General features: G+C 43.4%; 1 protein-coding gene across 2 annotated transcripts in view; it reads left to right on the top strand.

The window, feature by feature from the left end:
• LOC311132425 (TBC1 domain family member 14-like) overlaps positions 1-19,512 on the top strand; it is a gene marked incomplete at its 5' end in the record, with an annotated part of 62,633 nt that overhangs the window by 1,413 nt on the left and 41,708 nt on the right. For both annotated transcript variants that reach the window (XM_084165717.1, XM_084165716.1), the window contains one exon: positions 3,624-4,365. In XM_084165717.1, coding sequence (XP_084021843.1) covers positions 3,624-4,365 — 742 coding nt within the window. The remainder of the gene's footprint in view (positions 1-3,623; positions 4,366-19,512) is intronic.

Here is a 19,512-nt window from a genome sequence, read left to right as displayed (position 1 = left end):
AGCCTTATTCTAAAATTGATTCAATTGTTTTTTCCCCCTGATCAATCTACACTCAATACCCCATAATGACAAAGCAAAAATAGGTTTTTTGAAATGTTTGCAATTTTATTACAAATAAAATGAAAAACATCCCCACAGCTTGATGCTGCCGCTACCATGCTTCACCGTCCTCCAGACGTGACGCTTGGCATTCAGGCCAAAGAGTTCAATCTTGGTTTCATCAGACCAGAGAATCTTGTTTCTCATGGTCAGAATCCTTTAGGTGCCTTTTGGCAAACTCCAAGCTGGCTGTCATGTGCCTTTAACTGAGGAGGGGCTTCTGTCTGGCCACTCTACCATAAAGGCCTGATTGGTGGAGTGCTGCAGAGATGGTTGTCCTTCTGGAAGTTTCTCCCATCTCCACAGAGGAGCTATGTCAGATTGACCATCGGGTTCTTGGTCACCTCCCTGACCAAGGCCCTTCTCCCCGATTGCTCAGTTTGGCAGGGAGGCCAGCTCTAGGAAGAGCTTCTTCCATTTAAGAATGATTGAGGCCACTGTGTTCTTGTGGACCTTCGATGCTGCAGACATTTTTTGGTACCCTTCCCCAGATCTGTGCCTCGACAAAATCTTGTCTCGGAGCTCTACGGACAATTCCTTCGACCTCATGGCTTGGCTCTGACATGCACTGTCAACTGTGTGACGTTATAGAGACAGGTGTGTGCCTTTCCAACTCATGTCCAATCAATTGATTTTACCACAGGTGGACTCCAAGTTGTAGAAACATCTCAAGGATGATCAATGGAAACAGGATGCACCTGAGCTCAATTTCAAGTCTCTTAGCAAAGGGTCTGAAATACTTATGTAAATAAGGAATATATTTTTTACATTTTTAATACATTTGCAAACATAGATTGCTGTGGATTTTTAAATTGTTTTAATCCATTTTAGAATAAGGCTGTAACGTAACAAAATATGGAAAAAGTCAAGGGGTCTGAATACTTTCCGAAGGCACTGTATACCAAACACAGGAAACATAGGCTCCTACTACTTTCAGGAACTGTGACAATCATTCACATGCCGGCCACCAGTAGTAGAAATGACCAAATACTTATCTATAAAAAAAAAAAAAACACTACCGTGAGGAAATGACGAAGTAGTGCAGTGTCATTTCAGCTTCTTACCAAAATGGAGAATAAGAATGACAAATGATTTACTGCTTGTCCAGTCAGTGAACGCCCGGCTGGCTAAACAAACCGTTACCGGGATTAATGATCATCAATGTTGTCATGGCAACGGGTGTTCATTTTCTTTCCTGGTGGCTGAGGAGTTTAGATATTAAAATAAGCGCTTCAGTAGCACAGCAACAAACTGTGTGTGACTCACATGACGACAACCTCTTGATCGGGTTAAAGCTGCATGGGGACTGTGACTTGGGGCTTTAGGTGAGTTCAGTCAGTGGGAAATCACTGTTAAATGGGGTTTTATATATATACTGAACAAAAATATAAATGCAACATGCAATAATTTTAAAGAATTACAGTTCATATAAGGAAATCCGTCAATTGAAATGAATTTAATTAGGCCCTAATCTATGGATTTCACATGACTGGGAATAAAGATTATACATCTGTTCGTCATAGATACCTTTAAAAAAAAAAAAAAAAAAAGGGCAGTGGATCAGAAAACCAGTCAGCATCTGGTGTGACCACTATTTGCCTCCTGCAGCGCGACACATCTCCTTCGCATGGAGTTGATCAGGCTGTTGATTGTGGCCTGTGGAATAATGTCCCACTCCTCTTCAACGGCTGTGGAATAATGTCCCACTCCTCTTCAATGGCTGTGGAATAATGTCCCACTCCTCTTCAACGGCTGTGAGAAGTTACTGGAACTGGAACATGCTGTCGTACACGTCGATCCAGAGCATCCCAAACATGCTCAATTGGTGACATGTCTGGTGAGTATGCAGGCCATAGAAGAATTGGGACTTTTCGAGCTTCCAGGAAATGTGTACAGATCCTTGCAACAATTCTCTGGCAACAGCCCTGGTGGACATTCCTGCAGTCAGCATGCCAATTGCACGCTCCCTCAACTTTAGACATCTGTGGCATTGTGTTTTGTGACAAAACTGCACATTGTAGAGTGTCCTTTTATTGTCCCCAGCACGATGTGTAATGATCATGCTGTTTAATCAGCTTCTTGATATGCCACACCTGTCAGGTGGATGGATTATCTTGGCAAAGGAGAAATGCTCACTAACAGGGATTTAAACAAATGTGTGCTCAACATTTGCGTGAAATAAGCTTATTGTGCATATGGAACATTTCTGGGATCTTTTATTTCAGCTCATGAAACATGGGACCAACACTTTACATGTTACGTTTTTATATTTTTGTTCAGTGTAGTCATATAAATATAAGTGTTCTCCTTTTCTCTGGTAGCACTTGGTGACTATTGCTTTGTGCCAGGGGCAGTGTATCCATCTACCCATGCTCTCTCTCCACACACACACACACACACACACACACACACACACACACACACACATGGCACCATAGTATCTCTTCCAGTTCTGGCCAGAGACCTTGAACTCTCCTCTGAACTGAGGTCTTTTATCACACAGACTGTTTCCATCAGATCCAGATCCGAGCAGCATGTGGTGCAGCCAGTCAGGATGCTCCACACACTGACTCGGCAACACTGGAACTTTACATGACTGTGCCGCTTTTGACTGACCACAGTAAAACTAAAAGTACAGTCTAAGGGTTTTTAGAAGCTTGTGTCAATGCAATACAAGAAAAGCACTGTCAGAACAAATTCATTCACTTAGCATTGACATTTTTTTTGGGGCAAATGCAATTCTATTTCTAAGACTCCCATTAAAAGAGATGATGCAGGGGTTTCTGAAACCGTCTTCATTTCACCCTTCCTGTTCCTCTCCTGGACCTCAACAGTAAGGTCCCGTATAGCCTAGCCTGATTGGAGGGGCCCAGGCAGGCACACGGTACAGGAGGCTCGTTCAGATTTCAGGCTGTGTTTGTGGATTCAGTTTCAGCCTGGTTACTGTCCGGTTCCTCTCTCACCTCCCTGTATGTTTCTGCTTCATTGTTCCTGTTATCTGATGTCCTGATGAGGGGAGGAGGAGGTGGTGAGGGAGGGGCAGGGGAGGTGTCTCCTACTTTCATGGGTAATATACTGTTCTGGGTCAGTGATTGGTCTGTTTCGCAGTAGTTAGGTTCTGGAGCTTGACTTTTTTGCTCTACTGACCTGTCAAACCAAAGCCCTCAAACTTAACTTGGACCTCGAAGCCAGTTCCACTGCATTTTTTTTTTCATTGTTCCCCTCTAATCAGTGACAGATTTAGACCCGGGACATCAGGTGTGTGCAATTAATTATCAGGTAGAACAGCGAACCGTCAGGCTCCGGACCTCGTAGGGTGAGAGTTGACTATCTATGGCTAATGTTATTCGAAAATGTTGTACTGAAAGAGAATATGAATGGAATTTTTGAAATGGGAAAATTTGAAATTATTTGTTTCTGGCCATTTACAGGCCATCCAGACAACTATCAACTTTTACTGTACCACATAATTTTATTATCACTACTAGTAGTGACTCTCGTCCATAATTCCTTGTTGGTTTCAGGTGCGGCTGGAGGTACCATAATGGCGAATGGCACGGTCAGCTCAGACAACCATAACCACCACCATGAGCACAGCAAGCCCCCCCTCATTCAGCACTCCCTGCACTATGGCAACCCCCAGCAGGGCCACGATGACCAGGACCGACACAGCCTAGCCTCCCAGGACTCTGGCATCCCCACCCTGGAGATCAACCACCCCGAGCACATCCACGCCCAACCGCGCACAGGAGAGAGTGGCCTTACCCTGGGGTCAAACCACCACGACCAGGGCCCTGCTACCCTCTCTCTGGACCAGTCTGGAGACAGCGCAGGCCTCCGCAAGTCCTCCACCTTCCCCCGCAGTGGCTATGACTCGGTGCGCCTCTTCAGCCCAGCCCCAAGGTCCGGCGCTGGCGGTGTGGGAGTCATCACCACGGGGATGGGCGGTGTAGGAGGGGGAACCCTGAACCGCAGTGACGACATTTCGGTGAGCAGCGTGTCGAGCTTGAGCACGGAGCTCTCGGCCACGCTGTCGGCGTCCAACGAGGACATCCCGGACTTCATGGTCACCTCCGACTCCAGCGCCATCGTCACCCTGGAGACGGACGAGGGCGACGCCGCCCAATTCTCGGACGTCACGCTGTCGTCGTCACCGGGCGGTGACATCGGAGGGGATCTGTGGAGCCCACGGCGGAGACACCTGGGGCCGGGGGCAGAGGAGGGCAGGCCCAAGAGGCTGGGGCCGCTGGCTAGCTTCTTCAACAGGTACGATGGAGGTTATCACTCTGTGCCATCTTCGACAGTCTATTTGGGTCTGTGTGCATAACTGCATTTTTAAGCGCAAATCTCCCATTGACGTAAGGCTCGATTTATGAGAGATTCTACTTGCATGTGGTACGTATGATTCATATCATATTTTCTGTACAGCTATACCATACTATGACAAAAGAAGACATTGCTGAAGATTTCTGTGAAAAACTGAGTGTATACACACCGCTCCCAGAGTCCAATACAGTCAACCTGACCTGTGTACAGGGTATATGACCAATGGAACATTCTATGGTTGAATGCATTCAGGCCTCAAGCCTCCTATGTAAACCTAGTGAACTGGTAAATGCAGCGCTGTTCAGCTTTTACTATGAATAACTTATTCCCCATACGCCCTGTGAAATTATGCTTGACAGGAGATTGCACTGGAGCCATAGGAAACCTGTTTACCTACGCCTAAACACACCCCGTAATACATTGTTCAAAGTCAAGTTTAAAAAGAAAATATCGTAGGTAAGCACTCCAAGCATAGAAGCGAACACACACACACACACACACACACACACACACACACACACACACACACACACACACACACACACACACACACACCACACCCACCACCCACACACACACCCACACCCACACCCACACCCACACCCACACCCACACCCACACCCACACCCACACACACACACACACACACACACACACACACACACACACACACACACACACACACACACACACACACACACACACACACACACACACACCCAATGTCTACATAGTCCTCTGTTAATGTTTGAAGGACCTTTGGTACCTTTCATTGTACCAGGTGTATTGGTAGGGTTGGATCAAAAGCCTGCACACCAAAAAGTGTTGACGGGCGGACTGCACAGTGCACACTGTGATGAACCTTGTGACTATGGTTACCAGTAAACTACCTGTAAGTCGCTCTGGATAAGAGCTTCTGCTAAATGACTAAAATGTAAACGTACATTTTTATATGGATTTTTATCAGAAGACATCTAGTGGCCTTTTTGGGTACTTCAGATTATCACAGGTGTCTAATTATCTCTGTTCCTCTGTGTGGCCACATGTCAAATATAAATAAATCAAATAAGATTATTTAAAAATAGAAGAAAGCTGTAAATATAAACCATCAACTTAGTGAATACCGTTGGTGTTTAAATGACGCTTTCAGCATGAAATGATTTTTATACATTTAGATATTTTACTATGTGAAAATGTCTTTGTTGTCAAAGTTTTAGGGTCAGACTGGTACCAGTTGTGACAAAAGTAAATAGTTGGACGAGGTAATTTGAAAATAATGCCATTGTTGATTAGATGTTTTTTATTTTTTTCATTAATTAGGCTATTTTCCCTTGAACCATATGGTATATCTACTAGAAACTCATAGACATTATGGACATGGATATAAAAAATGAATACTATATATGGATACGTTTTTTAAAAGTTATTCCAATTATCAATTACCAAAGCTAACATGGATTGCCATAGATTACGGTAACTTTGGTAAATTACCGGTTTGCTTTGCAAACCTACTTGGTACAGTGTGGGAATTGCTCTGTGAAATAAAATACTAATTTGGATCACACAGTAGGATTAGATTAATCACTCTGGTTAAACTACACAGGTCCCACATTTCGCACTATACCCCAGTCACCTCACTGCTTCCCTTCCAAATCGCAGTCATCAGACACTCACCAGGTGCGTTAGGCTCGGATGAACAAAGTGTGTGAGTTTTGGCTTCATCTATTTCGGGAGCTCACTACCTCTGTAATAATCAACTATTAAAGACTGCATACAGAATTCTGCAAAACATATCCTCCATGTACAACGTAAAACACCAAGTAATGAATGCAGAGCAGAATGGGCCGAAAATCCAGAAATGAGCCGTTAAATTCTACAACCACCTAAAAGGAAGCGATTCTCAAACACAAACTCTCTCCGATTCATCACATCTCATACTTAATCATGTGAGATCATCTATTGACACACACACAGAGAGAGAGAGAGAGGAAAAACTATACAGGAATAAGGAACGGAACGTCAGAAATCAGCTCATCGTAATTGAAGAATCCATAGAATCTAACTACTTCTGGGAAAATTGGAACACACTAAACAAACAACAACACGAAGAGTTATCTATCCAAAATGGAAATGTATGGATAAACCACTTCTCCAATCTTTTTGGCTCTATAACAAAGAACAAACAGCAAAAACATATACATGATCAAATACAAATCTTTAATAATAAAGCCATCACCTACAGAGATTAACCTGGAGAAGAGCAAGCTGGTCCTGCGGCTGTTCACAAACAGACTCCACAGAGCTCCAGGACAACAACACAATTAGACCCAACCAAATCATGAGAGAACCAAAAGATAATTACTTGATACATTGAAAATAATTAACAAAAAAAACAGAGCAAACTAGAATGCTATTTGGCCCTAATCAGAGAGTACACAGTGGCAGAATACCTGACCACTGTGACTGACCCCAAATTAAGGAAAGCTTTGACTATGTACGGACTCAGTGAGCATAGCCTTGGTATTGAGAGAGGCCGCCGTAGGCAGACCTGGCTCTCAAGAGAAGACAGGCTATGTGTCCACTGCCCATAAAATGAGGTGGAAACTGAGCTGCACTTCCTAACCTCCTGCCAAATGTATGACCATATTAGAGAGACATATTTCCCTCAGATTACACAGACCAACAAATCACATTTTTATAAACTCCCATATAGACAGTGGCTTGCGTCAGTATTCACCCCCCTTGGCATTTTTCCTATTTTGTTGCCTTACAACCTGGAATTAAAATGGATTTTTTCGGGTTTGTATCATTTGATTTACACAACATGCATACCACTTTGAAGATGCAAAATTATTTTTTTATTGTGAAACAAACAAGAAATAAGACTTGAGCGTGCATAACTATCCCCCCCATTCTTCAAGGCAAAACTTCTCCAGCTCCTTCAAGTTGGATGGGTTCCGCTGGTGTACAGCAATCTTTAAGTCATACCACAGATTCTCAATTGGATTGAGGTCTGGGCTTTGACTAGGCCATTCCAAGACATTTAAATGTTTCCCCTTAAACCACTTGAGTGTTACTTTAGCAGTATGCTTATTGTCATTGTCCTGCTGGAAGGTGAACCTCCGTCCCAGTCTCAAATCTCTGGAAGACTGAAACAGGTTTCCCTCAAGAATTTCCCTGTATTTAGCGCCATCCATCATTCCTTCAATTCTGACCAGTTTCCCAGTCCCCGCCGAGGGAAAAACATCCCCACAGCATGATGCTGCCACCACCATGCTTCACTGTGGGGATGGTGTTCTCGGGGTGATGAGAGGTTTTGGGTTTGCGCCAGACATAGCGTTTTCCTTGATGGCAAAAAGCTCAATTTTAGTCTCATCTGACCAGAGTACTTTCTTCCATATGTGTGGGGAGTCTCCCACATGCCTTTTGGTGAACACCAAACGTGTTTGCTTATTTATTTCTTTAAGTAATGGCTTTTTTCTGGCCACTCTTCCGTAAAGCCCAGCTCTGTGGAGTGTACGGCTTAAAGTGGTCCTATGGACAGATACTCCAATCTCCGCTGTGGAGCTTTGCAGCGCCTTCAGGGTTATCTTTGTTGCCTCTCTGATTAATGCCCTCCTTGCCTGGTCCGTGAGTTTTGGTGGGCGGCCCTCTCTTGGCAGGTTTGTTGTGGTGCCATATTCTTTCAATTTTTTAAATAATGGATTTAATGGTGCTCCGTGGGATGTTAAATGCTTGGGATATGTTTTTATAACCCAACCCTGATCTGTACTTCTCCACAACTTTGTCCCTGACCTGTTTGGAGAGCTCCTTGGTCTTCATGGTGCCGCTTGCTTGGTGGTGCCCCTTGCTTAGTGGTGTTGCAGACTCTGGGGCCTTTCAGAACCGTTGTATACAGCTCAGGAGAAAATTAAGAGACCACTGCAAAAATATAGGTTTATCTGGTTTTATTCTTTATAGGTATTTGTTTGGGTGAAATTAACATTTTTGTTTTATTCTATAAACTACTGACAACATTTCTCCCAAATTCCAAATAAAAATATTGTCATTTAGAGCATTTATTTGCAGAAAATGACAACTGGTCAAAATAACAAAAAATATGCAGTGTTGTCAGACCTCGAATAATGCAAAGAAAATAAGTTCATGTTAATTTTTAAACAACACAATACTAATGTTTTAACTTAGGAAGAGTTCAGGAATCAATATTTGGTGGAATAACCCTGATTTTCAATCACAGCTTTCATGCGTCTTGGCATGCTCTCCACCAGTCTTTCACATTGATGTTGGGTGACTTTATGCCACTCCTGGCGCAAAAATTCTAGCAGCTCTGCTTTGTTTGATGGCTTGTGACCATCCATCTTCCTCTTGATCACATTCCAGAAGTTTTCAATAGGGTTCAGGTCTGGAGATTGGGCTGGCCATGACAGGGTCTTGATCTGGTGGTCCTCCATCCACACCTTGATTGACCTGGCTGTGTGGCATGTCGCATTGTCCTGCTGGAAAAACCAATCCTCAGTGTTGGGGAACAATGTCAGAGCAAAAGGAAGCAAGTTTTCTTCCAGGACAACCTTGTACGCGGCTTGATTCATGCATCCTTCACAAAGACACATCTGCCCGATTTCAGCCTTGCTGAAGCACCCCCAGATCATCACCGATCCTCCACCAAATTTCACAGTGGGTGCGAGACACTGTGGCTTGTAGGCCTCTCCAGGTCTCCGTCTAACCATTAGACGACCAGGTGTTGGGCAAAGCTGAAAATTGGACTCATCAGAGAAGATGACTTTACTCCAGTCCTCTACAATCCAATCCTTATGGTCTTGTGTAAACCTCAGCCTGGCTTTTCTTTGCTTCTCATTGATGAAGGGCTTTATTCTAGCTTTGCACGACTTCAGCCCTGCCCCTAGGAGCCTGTTTCGAACCGTCCTCGCCGTGTACTTCACCCCAGCTGCCGTTTGCCATTATTTTTGTAGGTCACATGATGTCATCCTACGGTTGTTGAGTGACATTCGAATGAGTTGGCAGTCATCCCGGTCAGTAGAGAGTCGTTTTCGCCCTCTGCCGGTCTGTAGCTTTGTTGTCCCCAATGTCTGCTGCTTGACCTTGTTCTTATGAACCGCCGTCTTTGAAATTTTAAGGATGGAAGCAACCTGACGCTCACTGTATCCCTCTGCAGTAAAGCCAGAATTGAACCCTTCTTTTCCTCACTAAAAACTTTCCTTTTCAACTCTTTTGGCATGGTCAATAGTTATTTTTTGATTAATATTACTTTTGAGGTACTATTAGCACTGTTTTTGCCATCCAGCTGGTCCTATTGCAAGAGGATAGTGATGACCAGCAGTGGTTTTTATACTTTTCCTCGTTAAACAAGATTTGGTTCAGATGATCACCTAATCCATACCTAATTCAGTAGAATGAGGTGTGCCTGTGTTGGAATTCAACAGACACTGGAATGGAATGGCTGTCATACATGTAGAGATGCTGATTTAAGAAACATTTGCAGTGGTCTCTTAATTTTTTCCAGAGCTGTATATACTGAGATCATGTGACAGATAATGTGACACTTAGATTGCACACAGGTGTACTTTATTTAACTAATTATGTGACTTCTGAAGGTAATTGGTTGCACCAGATCTTATTTAGGGGCTTCATAGCAAAGGGGGTGAATACATATGCACGCACCACTTTTCCGTTATTATTCAGAGTATTTTGAAACAAGTAATTTTTTTCATTTCACTTCACCAATTTTGACTATTTTGTGTATGTCCATTACATGAAATCCAAATAAAAATCCATTTAAATTACAGGTTGTAATGCAACAAAATAGGGAAAAACGCCAAGGTGGATGAGTACGTTTGCAAGGCACTGTATTGGGTGAAATACCACAGTGTGCCATCACAGCAGCAAGATGTGTGACCTGTTGCCACAAGAAAAGGGCAACCAGTGAAGAACAAACACCATTGTAAATACAACTCATATTTATGTTGATATATTTTTCCCTTTTGTACTTTAACTATTTGCACATCGTTACAACACTGTATATAGCCATAATATGACATTTGAAATGTCTATTCCTTTAAAACGTTTGTGTAATGTTTATTATTTTATTATCTATTTCACTTGCTTTGGCAATGTAAACATATGTTTCCCATGCCAGTAAAGCCCTTTGAATTGAGAGAGAGAGACACACACACACAGCTGTATCCCAGCCTATCCCACTCTAATCCATTCAGCAAATGTAAATGAGATCGCCCCATGTGCCAACAATGTGCTGCCTGCCAAGTGTGAACAGATCAGTTTACATATGCTGTTTTGTATGCCTCCCTCTGTAGTGTAATGATGGGTTTCAGGCCTATTTTAAAAATGATTAGATGTATGTTACTATGGCCATTGTTGGCATTGTCATAACCTACTCTGAATTTTATTCCGCTGTATTTAAGTGGTTTAATGGCTGGTTTCACATCCCTCTCGATCACGACAGGGCTGTTTTGGTGCAGCCAGTTTGTTATTTTCACTTCCTCTTACTCTTTTGCTAGTTTGCGTACACAAATTCCCCTTCTCTCAACAGCTTTCAATTCAAAGGGCTTTGTTGGCATGGGAAACATATGATCACATTGCCAAAACAAGTGAAATAAATAATAAACTCTCTCTGTTTACACTTGCACATTTCTCTCAATCTCTTCCGCCTCCTTTCCTCTTTCTCTCCACTTTGCTCAGTCAAACTCCTTCACTGTAAAGGCGGGGTGGCGGCAGAGTGGGCTGTGGTTAGGAGCTCTGACACAGAACAACACAGGGTCACCTCCTTTATTCTGCTGTGTACAACTATGGACGTCAGGCTTGACTGAATGAGAGGAACTGCTTCATATCAAGAGTTCCCTTCGCTCTTTCTCTCTCTTTCTCTCTGGGGATTCTGAGAGAGAACTGTCCTGCTCTACTGAGGATCTGAACAGCTTCTCGCTGGACAGTGGAGAGGTTGTTCTGCTTTGGTATTCAGAGGGTTGTGTTTTTGTTGTTGTGGATGAACACACAGACAGGATGGCTGCCCCTTCACTGCTTCTCTTCATTGACAGGTCTGTATGTATGAGAGTGTTATACTGACCTTCAGTGCGTGTGTGTGTAGCGTATACATATTGGCTTTAAAGTAGCCTAGCCTAGCCTTCTGTTTTCTACCCATTTGTTTGCCGCTCGACTTGGAAAGAACACTTAACCAGGGGTTCAGCTTAGGTTCTGTGTACCTGGCGTCATCACGGAACGTCGCCTGCAGAGGATAACAAGTACCTGGAAGTCCTGAAAGTTCTCTTACTGCTCTTTTTGATATGTTAATGAATGTCATCTGTTTTAGTTGTTTAGTGCCGTAATGAGAGAACCATATTAAAAAACGAGTTTTGATCAGTCATGAACATAAGTGCTGCTGTTAGCTCACCATTTAAAAAGAAGATTGAGACCAAGCTATTGGAGGAGAAATGCTGAAGTTTTGGCGCAGGTACAGCCGACTATCGCTAGCTAACGTTAACTAGCTAGCAAAAATAACATTAAAATATATGTTTTATTGTTTGAGAATCGATACTTGGAGTCATAGAATCAATATAATATTGTCAAAAGTAATATTGCGATACTACTGCAGGGGTAGGCAACCCTGGTCCTGGAGGGCCACAGCCACTTCATGTTTTTGGTTTAACCAGGCGTGTTGAATTCAGGAAATTACTGATCAATTAGCTCAGTTTGTCAGGTGTGGTGCCCAGTTGGAACAAAATCCTGCAGTACCTTGCGGCACTCCAGGAACAGGGTTGCCCACCCCTGCTCTACAGTATCGATTACCCCCGCCCCCATTACCCCCGCCTCCATATCCCCAATAGGAAAGTGTCAAGGTTGCTCTGTGAAGGTTTCTGTCAGCACTCAGCTCTGCTCTCAAGCCCCTCACCTGTCAAGTTATTTTATCACAGCAGTAGTATCACAGGGTTACTGCAGTTCAAAACTCAGCATAGTGCTTAGCTCCCTTCTTTACTTTCCTTTCAGTAAGCTAGGTAGGTGATTTTAGAACAAATTATATTTACAATAACGACCTGGCCACCGCTCTTTAGGCTACATTCTAATCTACATTTTACATTTTACAAGGCAAACGCAGCGTTCCATTGGAAATGAATGTACTTCTGGTGTACCAAAACGCAATGACGCTGTCGGTGTGATCAAGGCTTAAGAACCATCAGGCTACGATCTGGTTATATATGCATGTGATATGATGCACTGTGTGTATGTGTATGTGTATGTGTATGTGTATGTGTATATGTATGTATGTATGTATGTATGTATGTGTATATATATATATATATATATATATATATATATATATATATATATATATATATATATATATATATATATATATATATATATATATATATATATATATATAATTTTTTTAAAAATATATTTCTGGAATCTTCCAAGCAGTTTAAAGGCACAGTCAACTTAGTGTATGTAAACGTCTGACCCACTGGAATTGTGATATAGTGAATTATAAGTGAAATAATCTGTCTGTAAACAATTGTTGGAAAAATTACGAAGTAGATGTCCTAACCGACTTGCCAAAACTATAGTTTGTTAACAAGAAATTTGTGGAGTGGTTGAAAAACTAGTTTTAATGACTCCAATCTAATTGTATGAAAACTTCCGACTTCAACTGTGTGTGTGTGTATGTATGTATGTATATATATATATACATACACACACACACACACACACACACACACACACACACACTACCAGTCAAAAGTTTGGACCCACCTACTCATTCAAGGGTTTTTCTTAATTTTTACTATTTTCTACATTGTAGAATAATAGTGAAGACATCAAAACTATGAAATAACACATGGAATCATGTTGTAACCCAAAAAGTGTTAAACAAATCAAAATATATTTGAGATTCTTCAAATAGCCACCCTTTGCCTTGATGACAGCTGTGTACACGCTTGGCATTCTCTCAATCAACTTCACATGGAATGCTTTTCCAACAGTCTTGAAGGAGTTCCCACATATGCTAATGAACTTATCCTCTGCAGCAGAGGTAACTCTGGGTCTTCCATTCCTGTGGCGGTCCTCACGAGAGCCAGTTTATTATAGCACTTGATGGGTTTTGCGACTGCACTTGAAGAAACTTTCTTAAAGTTCTTGAAATGTTCTGTATTGACTGACCTTCATGTCTTAAAGTAATGATGGACTGTCGTTTCTCTTTGCTTATTTGAGCTTTTCTTGCCATAATATGGACTTGGTCTTTTACCAAATAGGGCTGTCTTCTGTATACTGTTCCCCAAACTGTTGCCACAAAATTGGAAGCACAGAATCGTCTAGAATGTCATTGTATGCTGTAGCATCAAGATTTCCCTTCACTGGAACTAAAGGGGCGAGCCCGAACCATAAAAAACAGTCCCAGACCATTATTCCTCCTCCACCAAACTTTACAGTTGGCACTGCATTGGGTCAGGTAGCGTTCTCCTGGCATCCGCAAAACCCAGATTCGTCCATCGGACTGACAGATGGTGAAGCGTGATTCATCACTCCAGAGAATGCGTTTCCACTGCTCCAGAGTCCAATGGCGGCGAGCTAAACACCTCTCCAGCCGACGCTTGGCTTTGCGCATGATGATCTTAGGCTTGTGTGCGGCTGCTCGGCCATGGAAACCCATTTCATGAAGCTCCCGACGAACAGTTATTGCGCTGACGTTGCTTCCAGAGGCAGTTTGGAACTCTGTAGTGAGTGTTGCAACCGAGGACAGACTATTTTTACGCGCTTCAGCACTCGGCGGGCCCGTTCTGTGAGCTTGTGTGGCCTACCACGGCTGAGCCGTTGTTGCTCCTAGACGTTTCCACTTCACAATAACAGCACTTACAGTTGACCAGGGCAGCTCTAGCAACTGAGCTCTTCAGTAAGGCCATTCTACTGCCAATGTTTGGTTCTGGAGATTGCGTGGCTGTGTGCTCAATTTTATACACCTCTCAGCAACGTGTGTGGCTGAAATAGCCAAATCTGCTAATTTGAAGATATAGCCAAATCCACTAATTTGAAGGGGTGTCCACATACTTTTGTGTATATATAATGTATTTCCTTTTGTCCCAACACTGGTGTTCTCTATATCTGTTCAAATAATTACTGACGGGCTGCATAATAATGGCTGCCGGGCCTGGTGCATTGCTATCAATGGCTGCCGGGCCTGGTGCATTGCTATCAATGGCTGCCGGGCCTGGTGCATTGCTATCAATGGCTGCCGGGCCTGGTGCATTGCTATCAATGGCTGCCGGGCCTGGTGCATTGCTATCAATGGCTGCCGGGCCTGGTGCATTGCTATCAATGGCTGCCGGGCCTGGTGCATTGCTATCAATAGGCCTGGTGCATTGCTATATTTGCTTTGAAATATTTCCCATATTACAATATTTGTCAAATTGACATGAGGGTCTTCTGGAGCTTGGCTTCTTGTCAGAACCATAACAGCTTTGCCTCAGATCCTGAGATTGCTAATTATAAACCCAGCAGCAGCCATAGACCCAGATGCTAACTACAGGCTGGCATGGTTAACGTTCTGGCCTTATGTTTGAGAACAAGCAGGCATGCTGCTGTAAGACCCACCACCAACCAATTTTCCATAAACACAGCCCCTAGTGCACGTTAGTGTTCGGCAACAACTCTTTTTCATGTTTACCTTTCTGTCATTTTAACCAAGGGTGAGGTACAGCAAGGAAAAGAAGAGGGTTGTGTAATGATATTTTTAAAGATGAGAAACAAGAAGAAAAGTATGCTCAAAATATCCAATGTACACAACCATAAGGCTTTCTTCATTCCTGTGATTTTTACGGCCATGTTTTTCTCATCACATCGACCACCTTGTCAAATGTATTCCATTGCTTGCTTGCATTGCTTCAGTTGCTGTTACTGAGGCAGAATGGAAAACATGTTGGAAGCATTTGGCATGAAGGTGACACGTGCCCTCATGGTGAACGTGCGAGCGTGTGTCACATAACGTTTCTTGATAAGGCAAGATCAGTTTGAAGGAACATTTTGTGCGTGCCAGCTATACATAGGCACCTTACCTGTCTTTATCTACACCGAACAAAAATATCAACTCAACATGTAAAGTGTTGGTCCCACGTTTCATGAGCTGAAATATAAGATCCCAGAAATGTACCATACGCACAAATGGCGTATTTCGCGATCATTTTTTTGTTGTTGCCACAAATTGGTTTACATCCCTGTTAGTGAGCATTTCTCCTTTGCCAAGATAATCCATCCACCTGACAGGTGTGGCATATCACGAAGCTGATTAAATTAAACCACATGATCATTACACAGGTGCACCTTGTGCTGGGGACAATAAAAGGCCACTCTAAAATGTGCCGTTTTTGTCACAACACAATGGCACAGATGCCTCTAGTTTTGAGGGAGCGTGCAATTGGCATGCTGACTGCAGGAATGTCCATCAGAGCTGTTGCCAGATAATTGAATGTTAATTTCTCTACCATAAGTCACCTCCAACGTCATTTTAGAGAATTTGGCAGTACGTCCAACTGGCCTCAACCGTATACCATGTGTAACCACGCCACCCCAGGACCTCCACATCCGGCTTCTTTACCTGCGAGATTGTCTGAGGGAGAGGGGGTGCTGAGGAGTATTTCTGTCTGTAATAAAGCCCCTTTGTGGGGGGAAATGAATTCTGATTAGCTGGCAAGTTGCGCCCCTGCCCAGTCATGTGAAATCCAAAGATTAGGGCCTAATGAATTGATTTATATTGACTGATTTCCTTATATGAACTGTAACTCAGTAAAAAATATGAAATTGTTGCATGTTGCTCCCTGGACCCAGAATAGTCGACAGGTCAGGCAGATCACAGATAATGATCATGGACTTTTACTTGGGCAACTGGAGTTACAGTGAGGGGAAAAAAGTATTTGATCCCCTGCTGATTTTGTACGTTTGCCCACTGACAAAGACATGATCAGTCTATAATTTTAATGGTAGGTTTATTTGAACAGTGATAGACAGAGAGACAGAATAACAAAAAAAAATCCAGAAAAATGCATGTCAAAAATGTTATAAATTGATTTGCATTTTAATGAGGGAAATAAGTATTTGACCCCTCTGCAAAACATGACTTAGTACTTGGTGGCAAAACCCTTGTTGGCAATTACAGAGGTCAGACGTTTCTTGTAGTTGGCCACCAGGTTTGCACACATCTCAGGAGGGATTTTGTCCCACTCCTCTTTGCAGATCTTCTCCAAGTCATTAAGGTTTTGAGGCTGACGTTTGGCAACTCGAACCTTCAGCTCCCTCCACAGATTTCCTATTTGATTAAGGTCTGGAGACTGGCTAGGCCACTCCAGGACCTTAATGTGCTTCTTCTTGAGCCACTCCTTTGTTGCCTTGGCCGTGTGTTTTGGGTCATTGTCATGCTGGAATACCCATCCACGACGCATTTTCAATGCCCTGGCTGAGGGAAGGAGGTTCTCACCCAAGATTTGACGGAACATGGCCCCGTCCATCGTCCCTTTGATGCGGTGAATACTTATTTCCCTCATTAAAATGCAAATCAAATTATAACATTTTTGACATGCGTTTTTCTGGATTTTTTGTTGTTGTTATTCTGTCTCTCACTGTTCAAATAAACCTACCATTAAAATTATAGACTGATCATGTCTTTGTCAGTGGGCAAACGTACAAAATCAGCAGGGGATCAAATACATTTTTCCCTCACTGTACCTATTTCACAAAGGCAAATAAAAGTGAAGAATGTTCAGGTTCAAACACTGCCTGGCGCCAGGTAGTCTAGCGGTTAAGGGCGTTGGGCCAGTAACCGAAAGGTCGCTGGTTCGAATCCCCAAGCTGGCAAAGTATACAAATCTGCCGTTCTGCCCTTGAGCAAGGCAGTTAACCCCCCGGGCGCTGATGACATAGATGTCTATTAAGACAGCCCCCCTCTCTGATTCAGAGGGGTTGGGTTAAATGCGGAAGACATATTTTAGTTGAATGCGTTCAGTTGTGCAACTGACTGACTAGGTATACATCCTTTCTTTCCTTCCTCCTTTGTTTCCTTCCTCCTTTGTATTTGTATTTCTTCTCTATATAGCCTGGTTACCTAACCAGACTGTGAATTCAAACAATGGTTACCAGTGGTCGGTCTAGTTAAGCTAACCGGGCTAGCTTTTTAGAGACAGTTTCAGATATTCCCCTGTCTCACTGTTTCTGTTTAGGAGATTTACACTCCAGTTTTGAGTTAGTTTTGAAAGCTAAAATGACCGGTGCCAATGCTAATCCCCATCTTTGCCTCTCTTTCTAATGAGTTTTTCCTCACATCGTACACTTCAATGCTTTTTCTCTCCTGCCTTCTGAGAAGTACCAGGTCTCTCTTTTATGTAACGATGAAGGACATCTGAATGTCATTGTAGGTCATTTTGAACTGGCTTTCAGTTCTGTTTGTCTAGTGCAGTTTTAATTTTGCAGTGTGCTTTGAAGTGGAGACTGTTGAAACCAAGACCAACAACTCATTGGCTAGTTCCTGGTCGCGGTCTTGTTGGTCTTGGCAACCATTAGGCAGGCTCAAGGGGTACACATCTAGACACTTCGATAGGACGGGAAGAAGCAAGCCCCAGTCCTGTATCTCAGTCAAGCTACTCTCTGTGTTTTTTTAAAGGCATTCGAGACTGCTTCCATAAGGGTGGGTCAGGGTTCAAACGGGTCATATCAAACAGCCGTCATTCTCTGACCTGTATTAAGATTGCACTGAATGAGCTGTATAAGGCCATAAGTCAACAGGAAAACGCTCATCCAGAGGCAGCGCTCCTAGTGGCCGGGGACTTTAATGCAGGGAAACTTAAATCCGTTCTACCTAATTTCTACCAGCATGTTAAATGTGCAACCAGAGGAAAAAAAACTCTAGACCACCTTTACTCCACACACAGAGACGCGTACAAAGCTCTCCCTCGCCCTCCATTTGGCAAATCTGACCATAACTCTATCCTCCTGATTCCTGCTTATAAGCAAAAACTAAAGCAGGAAGCACCAGTGACTCGGTTAATTAAAAAGTGGTGAGATGACGCAGATGCTAAGCTACAGGACTGTTTTGCTAGCACAGACTGGAAAATGTTCCGGGATTCTTCAGATAGCATTGAGGAGTACACCACATCAGTCACTGGCTTCATCAATAAGTGCATTGATGATGTCGTCCCCACAGTGACCGTACGTACATACCCCAACCAGAAGCCATGGATTACAGGAAACATCCACACTGAGCTAAAGGGTAGAGCTGCCGCTTTCAAGGAGCGGGACTCTAACCTGGACGCTTATAAGAAATCCTGCTATGCCCTCCGACAAACCATCAAACAGGCAAAGAGTCAATACAGGACTAAGATTGAATCGTACTACACCGGCTCTGACGCTCGTCGGATGTGGCAGGGCTTGAAAACTATTACAGACTACAAAGGGAAGCACAGCCGCGAGCTTCCCAGTGACACAAGCCTACCAGACGAGCTAAACCACTTCTATGCTCACTTCGAGGCAAGCAACACTGAAGCATGCATGAGAGCACCAGCTGTTCCGGATGACTATGTGATCACGCTCTCCGTAGCCGATGTGAGTAAGACTTTTAAGCAGGTCAACATTCACAAGGCCGCAGGGCCAGACGGATTACCAGGACGTGTACTCCGAGCATGTGCTGACCAACTGGCAAGTGTCTTCACTGACATTTTCAACATGTCCCTGACTGAGTCTGTAATACCAACATGTTTCAAGCAGACCACCATAGTCCCCGTGCCCAAGGACACTAAGATAACCTGCCTAAATGACTACCGACCCGTAGCACTGACGTCTGTAGCCATGAAGTGCTTTGAAAGGCTGGTCATGGCTCACATCAACACCATTATCCCAGAAACCCTAGACCCACTCCAATTTGCATACCGCTCCAACAGATCCACAGATGATGCAATCTCTATTACACTCCACACTGCCCTTTCCCACCTGGACAAGAGGAACACCTACGTGAGAATGCTATTCATTGACTACAGCTCAGCATTCAACACCATAATGCCCTCAAAGCTCATCACTAAGCTA

The sequence above is a fragment of the Coregonus lavaretus genome (assembly GCF_964263955.1).
Source record: "Coregonus lavaretus genome assembly, chromosome: 7".
Lineage (NCBI taxonomy): Eukaryota > Metazoa > Chordata > Actinopteri > Salmoniformes > Salmonidae > Coregonus > Coregonus lavaretus.
Note: the sequence above shows the minus strand (reverse complement) of the source record. Positions and strands in the feature narration are given on the sequence as shown.